The following is a 14,201-nucleotide window of genomic DNA, read 5'->3' on the forward strand; positions in this document are numbered from 1 at the left end:
TATATATAATGTCTAACACCTTTATGTAAATGCTTCAGAAATGGATCATATGGATGCGTTTCCAGTTATACTGTTTATATAACGGCCTAGTTATTATTTACACGTTAGAACCTGTTGGAAGATAAACGTCTCCAAGTTTTATTATTATTACTATACGTTTCAAGCGCTTACAGTCCAAAATAGTTATGCCTGAGAACATGTCAGAGGAACACTGATTATAAACTGATTAACGTCATGAAGAGAGCCTCGTGATCTTGCAACTGTGGGAATATATACTTACGATTCACTTTCGGAGATAAAGATTGGCTTGACTTCGACTATCTGTGCTCCGCTCTGCAATCCCTGCGACGGCAGCAAGTTGACTTGAGCACCCACATCGTAGTTAGAGCTGATTGGGTTGGATTCCACGATGTGTGACCCGCTCTGCAACCCTTGGGTTGCTAGCAAGTTGCTTTCGGCACTTACACCCAAGTTGGAGATGATTGGTTTACCTTCGACTATCTGTCCTCCGTTCTGGAATCCTTGCGAAGTCTGCAAGTTGACTTGAGCACCCACATCGTAGTTAGAGCTGATTGGGTTGGATTCTACGATGTGTGGCCCGCTCTGCAACCCTTGGGTTGCTAGCAAGCTGCTTTCGGCACTTACACCCAAGTTGGAGATAATTGGGTTGGCTTTGACGATCTGTGCTCCGCTCTGCAAACCTTGCGAAGTCAGCAAGTTGACTTGAGCACTCACATCGTAGTTAGAGCTGATTGGGTTGGATTCTACGATGTGTGACCCGCTCTTTTGGCTTTGGCCACTTACACCCAAGTTGGAGATGATTGGGTTGGCTTTGACGATCTGCGCTCCACTCTGCAGCCCTTGGGTGGGCAGCAAGTCGGATTGAGCTCTCCCATCGAAGTTAGAGCTGCGACGGAAGAAAACGGGGTAACCTTACAAGAGTACAGCAGTGATTAAGATCGTAATACTTTATATATTCCTAGTCAATACTGGGAGCAGGGAAGCTTAATGATGATGGAGTGAGTGGTACAGTTGTGTGAGAGTGGTACAGTTGTGTGAGAGTGGTACAGTTGTGTGAGAGTGGTACAGTTGTGTGAGGGGAGTATAGTTGTGTGAGGGGGGGGGGGTACACTTATTAGATAGTGGTAAGGGTGCAACAATTATGTGGTGATGGTACGAGTGTGAAAGAGAGAGGTACAATTGTAAGTAGGTAGTACAATGAAGGGTTGGTGGTGGTGGTGCAATAATGGGTGAGCGGTACAATTATAATTAGTTGTGGGTGGTGCAACGAGTGAAGGGTTGCATAGTGATAATACGCTAGTAGATGATACAGTAGCAAATAGTGACCGAGTGATATAATGACAGTTAAGTGGTACGACGATGGACGAGTACTGTAATAGAATGACGGGCGGGCGTTGTATTACAGAACGATGATTCCATAATGAAGGTCACTGTGAGTGGTAATTAGTGAGGGTGTATAATAATGGGTGGATGGTAGCGTTACAATGATTGAAGAATGGGAGAGTGGGGTGGATGTGAGGGTGGATGATGAGTGGAACAGAAAGTCAGCGAGCACCTCCAATATTTCATCAGGTTTATCACTATACTCGCTCCTAGCCACCTAGCAGCTGGCAATTGCAAAAAAAAAGGACTAGATCACAATGGCTTCGTAGGGCAACTTGAGTCTAATGGGAAGCTGTTAAAAGCAGTTAAATATAGCTAATAATAATGTTATAACAGTTATGTTCACGTGTTATTCGAGAACCAACAACCCGTGACAGAAACTGAAAACGTGAATTGCATCTTAAATATACTCACCCAGGAGGGTAGACGGGAACAGGGGCGGGAGACCCATGATCGGGGAATGGGTTAACGATGGCGGGTGCTACTGGAGCTGCCACCTGCATGGGTATCCACGGAGCGTTGTCGCACGCGGTGCAGTCGGGCTTGGTGGGCAGGCGACGGCCAAAGTTGGCCCCGCTAGCGGCGGAGGCGAGTGTTGGGGGTATGTAGCTGCCTGCAAGAGTACCGGCGGAGGCGGCAATGGGGCCAGGAAGAGGCCCAAGAGGTACCGGAGGGGGTATATACTGGTCAGCTGGAGCATCCGCTAGAGGGAGGACGTACTGGTTGGTGGGGAGGGGCGCTGGAAGGGGTGAGTTGTTTCCAGTGGGCGCCAGCTGGAATAGTGGTGGAGGAGGGATGTACTGGTCGTTTGGCGCAGGTACTGGAGCAGGAGGAGGAGGGACATACTGGTTGGTTGGAGAGTTTGCCAGGGGAAGTGGAGGTGGGGCGAACAGTCCTGGCTGAGGGTGTTGCTTTTGTTGGGGGCCAAGAGGTGGGCTGTAGCTTTCTGGTGGAGGAGGACCAAGAGGAGGAAGAGGTGGGCCGTAATTGTCTTGAGGTGGAGGTGGGCCATAATTGTCTTGAGGTGGAGGTGGGCCATAATTGTCTTGAGGTGGAGGTGGAGGAGGTGGGCCATAATTGTCTTGAGGTGGAGGTGGGCCGTAATTGTCTTGAGGTGGAGGTGGAGGTGGGCCATAATTATCTTGAGGTGGAGGTGGAGGAGGTGGGCCATAATTGTCTTGAGGTGGTGGAGGTGGGCCATAATTGTCTTGAGGTGGAGGTGGAGGTGGGCCATAATTATCTTGAGGTGGAGGTGGAGGTGGGCCATAATTATCTTGAGGTGGAGGTGGAGGTGGGCCATAATTATCTTGAGGTGGAGGTGGAGGAGGTGGGCCATAGTTACCTGTAGGTTGGGAGATGATTATATCACCGCTCTTGGGATGACCGTAATCTGTGGGAGGAGCTTTAGGTGCACCGTAGGTAGGCTGTGGTGGTGGAGGTGGTGGACCGTAGCTGGGTTTGGGAGGCGGGCCATAGCTAGGTTTGGGAGGAGGAGGAGGAGGCGGGCCATAGCTAGGTTTAGGAGGCGGGCCATAGCTAGGCTTGGGAGGAGGAGGAGGAGGCGGGCCATAGCTAGGTTTGGGAGGCGGGCCATAGCTAGGTTTGGGAGGAGGGCCATAGCTAGGTTTGGGAGGCGGGCCATAGCTAGGTTTGGGAGGCGGGCCATAGCTAGGCTTGGGAGGCGGGCCATAAACAAGAATTGGCTGAGGTGCGTAATCTTGTTCAGGTTCTTTGTCCCCTCCTTTACCCTTGCCGAAGCTGAAGAGATCCTTGAAGCCTCCAAATATATCGAAATCGAACAGCCCCTTGTCCTTGCCCTTGCCTTTGGAGGAGGACTGTGGAGGTGGAGGGGGTGGAGGAGGCGGATGAGGAGCAGCGTAGACAGCGGGCGGGTAGGACCTCTCCTGGACGCTGTGAGCAGCAGTGACGGACAGTCCACTGACGACCATCGCCACCACCATCGTCGCCACCTGCCGGCACACACACACACACATTACCAACAGTTACATGTTAGAATAAAGATTCTTCACAGTCGCGTCATCAACAGTTAACAGTGACTCGGCTACTGAGACAATGATTATCTAACTACGCAATAGCACGTGAACAAAACAAAGTAATCCATTGGTGGTAAATTGCCGGGTCCGTGGGCAAGATTGATAAGAATTTTAAGTCACGATTCGGAAGAATCTGAGCAGTCAACAAGGCTTCAGCTCTTGGGAAACTGTGGTGACCTGCCCACTATCACTGTGGTGATAGTGGGCAAGATAGTGGGTGGAAACTGTGGTGACCTGCCCACTATCACCCCAAGCTGTCTTACAGAATAATGTATGCAATATTACCACCTGTTTGATTAAGGAAGTTTACACTCAGTGTCACGCCTTGACCCTGATGAACAGTTAACTTCATTGTCTGTGGAGACGTGATCTTGTGGAGACCGTGATGCTGGAGGAGTATTATGGGATTTTACACTTGTTACGCTCTTACTGCATCACCGCGACCATGTCGTTCCTGCCGCACTCTTACGCGTCTTGGTCCCTATCACACTGGCACGACATGACCCCGTCACTGGAATGACATGACCCCCAACGCTTGTGCTCCCAAAATACGATAATATTACTGAACCACGACCTTCCGCAATATAGACAAGAATACAAGACAAAGGCATCGGCTGAGAGCGACGCCGTAGAAACGACGTACCGGCGTGCTGGGTCCAGGCCCCGTACTGGCGCCCCGTACTGGCGCCCCGGGGACCACAGCCACCACCGCCCCCGCCGCTGGACAGCCTATTAACACTCAACACTTACTGCGTACGTTGAGGTTATCCTCATTTTAGTCGATTAATATTTGTGCTGTACAGTGCAAATTTTCTCACTTGGCGAATGAAATAACGTAAATAATAGCAATAATTTATAACATATAGATATTTACACAAGTGCAAGAGTCACTCATTCGAATCACAACCGACCGATTCGAATACCTAGCGGCAAATAGGTACCCGGGAGTTAGTCGACTGTTGTGGGTTGTAGCCTGGGGAAGGGAAGACGTTGGCAAGGACCCTCGATAACCCTAACGGGCTTCCTGTCCCCGATAATGGGAAGCACAGTACGCGAAGCTTATGCATCCTAGCGGGTGTTGAGGAAGCTTGCACGTCCTACACACACACTTTCTAACGCTGTAATTATTAGAAAGTTATGATTTTTGTTTTGTTAGCAATTAGACCCCGCCGGAGGAGAGCTTCATGGCTCGGACACTCACACTCAATTTGCTTGAGTTTCTCCAACACTGTATATGTGTGTGTGTGTGTGTGTGGGAGCTGTGTTGGAGCGTGAGTTCCGGCGGCTCCTTCTCGTGTCCAGTGATCACTGCTATGACTCTCCTACCCACTGTGGCAGCTCTCCCATGACCGTAACCCTGTGTTACCCTGTGAAGGCACTTTCCCCTGTCAGGCGCTTCTGCCTCCCACTGCACTCACTTGCAGAGCTTGACAGGCAGCGGGAGGAGTTTGACCAAGCTTGACTGGAAAGAGGTGTTAGCGAAGACGCGTTCCAGAGCTTGATAGGAATGGGATGGAAGAATATTGTGGAGAGTGACAGGACGCGAAGACGTATGGAAGAGACATTATGGAGCGGGGAAATGTAGGCAGCAAGGTGTGTAGATGAGTCTGGTGGGCAGTTATCACAGATAATGGTTCATGATGAATTTAGACATAATTTATATTGTACACGAGTGTAAATTGTGATACAGACGAACCTTATTCATCTCAATATGTCTTAAGGCCCCCCTGAGAAGAGGAAGAGTGTGAAGGACCTCAACACATCCGTTCTTGAGTCTTCATGACCAATGGTAAGAGTGTGGGGGTATGGGGTGAGAAGCCCATGGCGTGGGGGGCCCCACTGGTCGTACTCTCCCCCACACACCCTCCCACACCCTCCCACACCTACCTGGATTAACACCTCGCACTATAACTTCCACTCCATACCACCTAATCTCTCCCTGTTTCCACTTCCCTCTCACCTATTGTGCACCCTTTTCTTTACATGAATCAAATCGAATTAATGGCAATTGAGTAGACCCCTTCCGCCTCCCCTCCCCCCCCCATCCCCCGCTGGGAGACTACTCCCCCCACTGGAAAACGACCCCCCCCCCATCCCTGCACCCCACAACGCTTCTTGAGCTAATATAGTTTCTCGTAATCATATATAATTCCATTTAACATTAGTTTGTGAAAGTTGCTAGTGCTCAAGGGACCCCAGCCGCAGTGGATGAGGCCATAAGTACTGGAGGAACAGTTATCAGTACTCTTGGGGGGAACTTAAGCACTCTGACTATTGTTAAGAGTCCCCGGAAACCCAGTGACACAGGTACTGGAAGTCAAGTGACACAGGAAGGATAAAGGTACTGGAAGCCAGGTAAGGCGGAAACCGGGTCTGGGAACCTGTGGGAAGAGAGTCGAGGGAAAGTGAAGACGCTCTCAGTCTTGCGTCACTCACACACACACAAATGTATATATTGGTTCGTGTCACGCCTGCGTACCCTTGACTGTCCACAACCATCCGGACGCACCACCAGGCATCCCTCTACCCTCCAACGACGACCCATCACCCAACCTTCCACCAATCCATTCAATTCCTTCCAGAGCAACTAGAGCCGGGGTTTATCTAACATATATATGCCTAAGAAACTTATAGTAATGTAATGTAACAATGACCGCGTAATGTAACCGAGAAGAGGAATAATGAGAGGCATCACAATTGTGCAGTTCGCGCCAAAACCCTGATGGCTATGAGACGGTGGTGGATGGAGAAAGTTGCCACAAACAGTTTCTTTTAAGGGCGATGCTCACACTGTCCAGACCATTAGCAGCCTGGGGCTTTATCAAGATGTGTGCTGGATAATGTCTGGCGAGTCCTCTTATCTGCGCTGGTTACCCTCATTATTGTTGTTCTTTATTCACCCTTTTCTTCCATTCTTTCAAGTGCGTGTTTGGTATTTTTGTATCAAACCTTCACCCTCTTCTTTTTGGTTATCTTCCTTCTCTTCTTTTTGGTTATCTTCCTTCTCTTCTTTTTGGTTATCTTCCTTCTCTTCTTTTTGGTTATCTTCCTTCTCTTCTTTTTGGTTATCTTCCTTCTCTTCTTTTTGGTTATCTTCCTTCTCTTCTTTTTGGTTATCTTCCTTCTCTTCTTTTTGGTTATCTTCCTTCTCTTCTTTTTGGTTATCTTCATTCTCTTCTTTTTGGGTTCGTTAACTGAGCTTCTTATTTCAAACCTGCGTCTGCAAGCAAGCTGAGAGAAGGTGTGTCTACACCAGCATCAATGACAGAGATGCTGAGCGTACCCCAGCATCTGTAAGAGAGATGACGTGTGTATCCCCAGCATTAATTAAATATAACACGTTCACCCCTAATATCACAGAGATAATAAGCCTATCCCAGCATCACTGAGAGATGAAATGTCTTCAAAAGATGTAGATGCAACCCCCCCTCCCCCCCCCCCCACCCTTTCGTTCATCTTCCCCCTAGCGTTACGACACGCGCGCCACCAACCCCACTGCGGCGAAGGGGTGAAGTAACACGCAAGCAATACTAAGTATTCGTCTAATTTTACTTACGGTTTTTCAAGTCGGCTTGTGGCCTACCGTATGTTTCGTCATTGACGTGTGCTGGGTATTAAGCAACTAACCTAACCTAGAAAGTTAAATTAGCCTTGATGTCACTACTGAAGAATGCATACTCTTTATATATGTATATATGTATATATATATATATATATATATATATATATATATATATATATATATATATATATATATATATATATATATATATATATATATATATGCGAACAAGCCTGAATGGTCCCCAGGACTATATGCGACTGAATATATATATATATATATATATATATATATATATATATATATATATATATATATATATATATATATATATATATATATATATGATGAGCACCCAGGGCGTGGTGAGGGTCGTGTGGTGCTCCACATGGGCGTCACCATCGCGTAAGAGGCTCGTATCTAAATATCTAAGGCTCGGTTCGTTCTTACAATTTAACCAGCGTCTAATTAAAAACTTTGGCCCAACCATAAGTCTACGATACCTGAGTTACCAAGGCCGGTACTTCTTAGTCCGATAACGCGGACAAACACCGTTAAAATGTCGTTCTAAACGTGCTCTCGCTTCATCGACCAACTTAAGCTTTTCCCAGGAGATTTCCAGATGTATTCTAGGGTCTAAGACGCGCTGAATAACTTGTACACTGTGTACCATAACCACGTATAAGCCCCTGACATTTTTTTAATACGCATTCCTCCTTCGCCTCCATTCCTGACGCCGCGAAGAGGCTCAGTATATTACTAAGAGCCTCCAGCACTTTCTTTCCCCGAGGCCACCAGAGGCTTTCACAAGAAACGAAGTCTCCAGGAATCTTCTTGTTTATAACCTGGAGAGTAATGTCGCACTATTTTTTCTTCTTTGAGCAGAGCGAGAAGCGGACGATGGTTATTTCCTGAGAAGATGTCGTCTGGATTAGGCGAGATGAATGGGATAAGGTGTAGTATTAGATAAGGTGTTGTGGTATTGAATAAGATATAGTAGAAGTGTATAAGGTTTTCTGGTATTGGATAGAAGCAGACGGGAGATGAGAGGTGAGGTGAGGCTGGGGGAATCTAGGGGTCACGACCCCACGGTAAATGGCCGCCGTGCTCACTTTCTACTGCCATTTTATGCTTCGTAAGCAATAAAGTTGGTGCTCTTCCTCCCCCTCCACTGCTTGTGGTACGCCTGCTTGCCACGCTGGCGTCCACCACGGGCCCGCAGATGCACTAAAGATCCTGGCCAGTTCAGGGAGAGGACTCCTCACACTCACTCCATAAACGTCTCTCCTTGCAACATTCCTCCTGCGGTCTTAACCACAATTTAAACACCAAAAATCTTGCGTTTCAACAGGTTGTGCTCGACTCTCTGGCTGCTGTGGTGAGCCACGAGTGTTGCTAAGGATATTATGTCCGTCCTCGCCTCCTCGAATGAAAGTTGCGAAGATCTAGAGGTGTTAAATTCCCTGATTTTTTTTTTCGTCTTCGAGAAAAGGATAAAGTGTGAGCGGCAGAGGCAAGATGTGCAGAGGTTGCTTCACACTCTGGCAGCTTTCTCCGAGGTGTGAGGCTGACACGTGATGTGTTTCATCGGTACTTTTCACAAATATGTCGGAGCTTACAGATACACCATGACGGTGCACAGTATGATTAATGTGGCTGTTACACGGTGACCCCACACTGACCTCCCTAGACCATGATCTACGTGGTGGCCACACTGACGTCCCTAGACCATGATCTACGTGGTGGCCACACTGACGTCCCTAGACCATGATCTACATGGTGGCCACACTGACCTCCCTAGACCATGATCTACATGGTGGCCACACTGACCTCCCTAGACCATGATCTACATGCTGGCCACACTGACCTCCCTAGACAATGATCTACGTGGTGGCCACACTGACGTCCCTAGACCATGATCTACGTGGTGGCCACACTGACGTCCCTAGACCATGATCTACATGGTGGCCACACTGACCTCCCTAGACCATGATCTACATGGTGGCCACACTGACCTCCCTAGACCATGATCTACATGCTGGCCACACTGACCTCCCTAGACCATGATCTACATGCTGGCCACACTGACCTCCCTAGACCATGAACTACATGGTGGCCACACTGACCTCCCTAGACCATGAACTACATGGTGGCCACACTGACCTCCCTAGACCATGAACTACATGGTGGCCACACTGACTTTCCTAGACCATGAACTACATGGTGGCCACACTGACCTTCCTAGACCATGATACAGATGGCGGCCACACCAACACTGACGGATTGTAAGTTCGTACCACTGAAGGAGTTTAATAAACTATTTCTACTGATAAACATTCCTTAGAAAGCAGTACGTTGCTGGACAACTGCCACGGCAACAGTTTGGCTTAACTTATTGGAAACAGCGAAGGGAGGAGGCGGTGATCAAGGTGTGATCGGCAGGTGTGGTGGCAGTCAGCAGGTGTGGCGGTGGTCGGCAGGTGTGGTGGTGGTCGGCAGGTGTGGTGGCAGTCAGCAGGTGTGGCGGTGGTCGGCAGGTGTGGCGGCAGTCAGCAGGTGTGGTGGCAGTCAGCAGGTGTGGCGGTGGTCGGGAGCGGAGACGAGTTTCGCCTTAAGAATCAGGACACGGCACCGCTGAACATTGCCTAGTGGCTAGAGAAAGTGGCGGCGGCGGCCTCCCGACTTTCCCTCTCCGGCACTAGCACGAGGGGCTGGCACCGTAGGTGTTGGGGGGGGGGGCAGCTGGCACCGTAGGTGTTGGGGGGGAAGCTGACACCGTAGGTGTTGGGGGGGCAGCTGGCACAAGCGGGTCAGTGCCTGAGAGAGGACAACAGCCGGAGGAGCCAGAGTGAGATGGAGCCAGCGAGACGTCAGAGAAAGTAACAGTGGGCACGGGGATGTGCAACAGTGGGCACGGGGATGTGCAACAGTGGCTACGGGGAGGTGCAACAGTGGGCACGGGGAGGTGCAACAGTGGCCACGGGGAGGTGCAACAGTGGCTACGGGGAGGTGCAACAGTGGGCACGGGGAGGTGCAACAGTGGGCACGGGGATGTGCAACAGTGGCTACGGGGAGGTGCAACAGTGGGCACGGGGAGGTGCAACAGTGGCCACGGGGAGGTGCAACAGTGGCTACGGGGAGGTGCAACAGTGGGCACGGGGAGGTGCAACAGTGGGCACGGGGAGGTGCAACAGTGGCTACGGGGAGGTGCAACAGTGGGCACGGGGAGGTGCAACAGTGGCCACGGGGAGGTGCAACAGTGGCTACGGGGAGGTGCAACAGTGGCCACGGGGAGGTGCAACAGTGGCTACGGGGAGGTGCAACAGTGGGCACGGGGAGGTGCAACAGTGGCCACGGGGATGTGCAACAGTGGCTACGGGGAGGTGCAACAGTGGCTACGGGGAGGTGCAACAGTGGCCACGGGGAGGTGCAACAGTGGCTACGGGGAGGTGCAACAGTGGGCACGGGGAGGTGCAACAGTGGCCACGGGGAGGTGCAACAGTGGCTACGGGGAGGTGCAACAGTGGGCACGGGGAGGTGCAACAGTGGGCACGGGAAGAGAGAGAGAAATGCAACAACATTTACATTGTAATATATATAACACCTGAATGCTATCCGTTGATGTTTTATGCAAATGAGAAACAAAAATGCACTTGTTGAAACCCTATAAGTGACTTTACAAGAAGAAACCACACAACTTATTACAACTTTAGATTTCGTCTTTGCATAATCACGTACTTCCATTGAATCATCTTTCGGGACTATGTCCGCGCATTGTAATGACTGACGTAACCAGAGACGCGACTTCAATTCCACCGCATAACTCTTTTTAAAAGATTCCACCGCATAACTCGTAAAAGATATTCTCGGTGATATATCGGGAGTATTGTGATGTCATTGTGGAAGACGAATGTGAAGCTTGTGTGTGTCGAGGGATGCGTCTGGTGCGCCACGGTTCTGGTGGCGTAAGCGACCACAACAAGGGAAGCGCACACTCACTCGCCTCATCCAGTCCAACTATGTAAATGTCCAAGTCCATGGTCACTGGAAGACGCTCTCAAACCTGTTTTATTGAGAAGATGATAGGAAGTAATTTTGTTGCCATGTAATGCTGAGTTGCTGTGTTGATTTCTTATCGTATGTGCGTGTGTGTGTGTACTCACCTATTTGTGCTTACGGGGGTTGAGCTTTGGCTCTTTGGTCCCGCCTCTCAACTGTCAATCAACTGGTGTACAGATTCCTGAGCCTACTAGGCTCTGTCATATCTACATTTGAAACTGTCTATGGAGTCAGCCTCCACCACATCACTGCCTAATGCATTCCATCTGTTAACTACTCTGACACTAAAAATGTTTTTTTCTAACGTCCCTGTGGCTCATGTGGGTAATCAGTTTCCACCTGTGTCCCCCTTGTTCGCGTCCCACCAGTGTTGAATAGTTTATCCTTGTTTACCCGGTCGATTCCCCTGAGGATTTTGTAGGTTGTGATCATGTCTCCCCTTACTCTTCTGTCTTCCAGTGTCGTAAGGTGCATTTCCCGCAGCCTTTCCTCGTAACTCATGCCTCTTAGTTCTGGGACTAGTCTAGTGGCATACCTTTGAACTTTTTCCAGCTTCATCTTGTGCTTGACAAGGTACGGGCTCCATTATGTACATATGTGTGTATGGGTGTTGATGTGTATGTATATATATATGTTGACTTACGTATATACACATTGAAAGGAAGGATGATAAGACAAATAGAATGAAGAACCATTAATCGTGAATTTGTCAAAATATTGTATCCCCCAGAGGTATATAACTAACTCCCAGATGAGAGCTGTATATATACCCTTCTCTTCCAGGCGAGAGACCTCTCGTCCATCTGAGAGACCTCTCGTCCGGACCTCTCATCCTGACGAGAGACCGCTCATCCGGATAAGAGACCTCTCGTCCGGACCTCTCATCCTGACAATAGACCGCTCATCCGGATAAGAGACCGCTCATCCGGACGAGAGACCACTCATCCGGACGAGAGACCGCTCATCCGGACGAGAGACCGCTCATCCGGACGAGAAGCCGCTCATCCGGACGAGAGACCGCTCATCCGGACGAGAGACCGCTCATCCAGGTATAATGCCAGAGTTATAACTTTCGTGGCTGGCGCAGTTGGGAAAATAGAAAACTGTGGGTGTATAGTTGAGTCACGATGCTTTATTGTCTGCCGCCACCTCACTGACCTCCGGCACACAGGCTCTTCCCGCGCTCTTCCTTCCCGTCTCTACACAAATGTTTACCATTTCTCAATCTTGCACCACACTGTCATCGTTTGAATGGCAGCCAACTGTGTTTGTAATGTGTTACCATTCAGGTAATTATGTGTTGATATATGACATTGATGAACAGGATCTTTGTGACTCCTGGCTTTGTGGACCAGGAGGCCTGATCGACGACCGGGCCGCGGGGACGCTAAGCCCCGGAAGCACCTCAAGGTAAGGAAGCACCTCAAGGTAGGACATTGCGCTGCTTAAAGGGTTGGTATGTAATGAATATGACGCTATGGGTAGTGGTGATGGGGAATGTATAGAGAGGGTGGAGGAGGTGATGGGGTGTTTTCCTCCGCCATATGTTTCTCCCGGCTCCCACCTTCTCTCTTCAGGTGTGGCCTGTCCACATGTGTCGGTAGCAAGGTGTGTAGAGCAGGACGGTTCTGCCGTGGGAGTGTTCTCCGGGCGGGGGCCTCCCGCTGGTAAGAGTGCAGGAGAGGACGAGGAAGAGCCTCGAGGAAGAGCACATGTGTGCGGGGCTGCAACAAGAAAGCTCTTCACAGGAGCTGGACTCCGCAGAAAGCTTCCCCACATTCTCTAGAGTTTTGCTGTTTTTTTTCCTCTTGTCTCTTCTTGTGATGGTTTCCTGTCCGCTTTGGAGACCGTCGGACACACGACATTCCAAAGTAATGGTTGGTGTTGACTTTTTATAAAGTATAAATGTGTAGTGAGCAGAGTACCCAGACACAACACGGTGTATATACAGTCATGTGTTTGTGTTCAGCCTTCTTACTAGGTGGCGCAGTGGTAGATGTGCGCCTCACTCCTGGTTACCCTAAGACTACCACTGGTCAATGACCGCGCGGACCCCCTCTCATCATTGGCTATGGTGAACCTCAGTGAACCTAACCGGCTTTATCCCCTAACAATGGTACTGAATACTCTCCCATACTATACCATGGAACGGGAGGTTTCGTCACTTCACTATATAGTGCACCTATTTCGTACCAATTGTGACCGCGGTACTAATACATATATTCATGTGTATTCTCGACTTCCTCAATTCCCTTTCCCCTCCTTCTACCCTGTTATTTGGACGATATTTTCTGCCGTTGCCTCATCATTATCACATTCTCACTTGCCGTCTTTACCTTCCTTGCTCCTTCTCTGGTTCCGCGTCCCAATAGCGGCTTCTCTCTTGGTCTCTGGGCGCCTATTAAAGCCTGTCGTCTCCAGGGCTTTGGAGTCCGCTGGCTGCTGGGACTACCAGTGTCTGGGGCTCCTGGCCCAGGACCTGCTGCAGCGTCTGGAGGTCCTGGCCTCCTGGACCCCTGACCTCAAGTGCTCCTAGCCTCCTGCCATCTGGGGCCCCTGACCTCCCGCCCTCCCTCCCTCCGACGTCCTGTGAACACAAGTGTTGTGATGATGTTCACCCTCACGCCACCCGCAGCACGCACAGGTGACGCTCCATGCCCTCAGGTCGTCATTATTACACCTATCACAAAATACCTGCACACCTGTAGCTCACGTGAGGCTGCCTGCAGCTGACACTGTCGGGAACCCGAGAGAGAGAGAGAGAGAGAGAGAGAGAGAGAGAGAGAGAGAGAGAGAGAGAGAGAGAGAGAGAGAGAGAGAGAGAGAGGGAGAGGGAGAGATGGGAGAGCCAGAGAAACACGCTGGACGCAGAGAGCAGCGTGTCTCCTCTATGGCCATCATATACCAATAATGACAACACAAAAAGTGTTTTAAAATGACGTGTAACATGTATCGTGTCTCCGTCAACATACTCCATAACTACCGCCCACCCTTGTCCCACTTGGCAGCACCAGGCGCTGGTGAGCTTGTAGCAGAGAGAGCCACCAGGAAATAGCCTCTGCCTTAACCCACTCCCGCTCTTCCTGTGTTGCTTACACCAGCTCCACTCATCATTCCCACTG

At 49.8% G+C, this 14,201-nt stretch overlaps 1 protein-coding gene across 1 annotated transcript in view; it reads right to left on the bottom strand.

Annotated features, from left to right (window-relative positions):
• Positions 1–14,201, bottom strand: part of LOC138372991 (uncharacterized) — a 48,282-nt gene that overhangs the window by 15,561 nt on the left and 18,520 nt on the right. Inside the window, exons 2-3 of the mRNA XM_069339036.1 lie at positions 1,819–3,374; positions 281–907 (exon numbers count right to left, since the gene is read on the bottom strand). Of these exons, the coding sequence (XP_069195137.1) occupies positions 281–907; positions 1,819–3,374 (2,183 nt within the window). The remainder of the gene's footprint in view (positions 1–280; positions 908–1,818; positions 3,375–14,201) is intronic.

The sequence above is a fragment of the Procambarus clarkii genome, chromosome 40 (assembly GCF_040958095.1).
Source record: "Procambarus clarkii isolate CNS0578487 chromosome 40, FALCON_Pclarkii_2.0, whole genome shotgun sequence".
NCBI classification, from domain to species: Eukaryota; Metazoa; Arthropoda; class Malacostraca; order Decapoda; family Cambaridae; genus Procambarus; species Procambarus clarkii.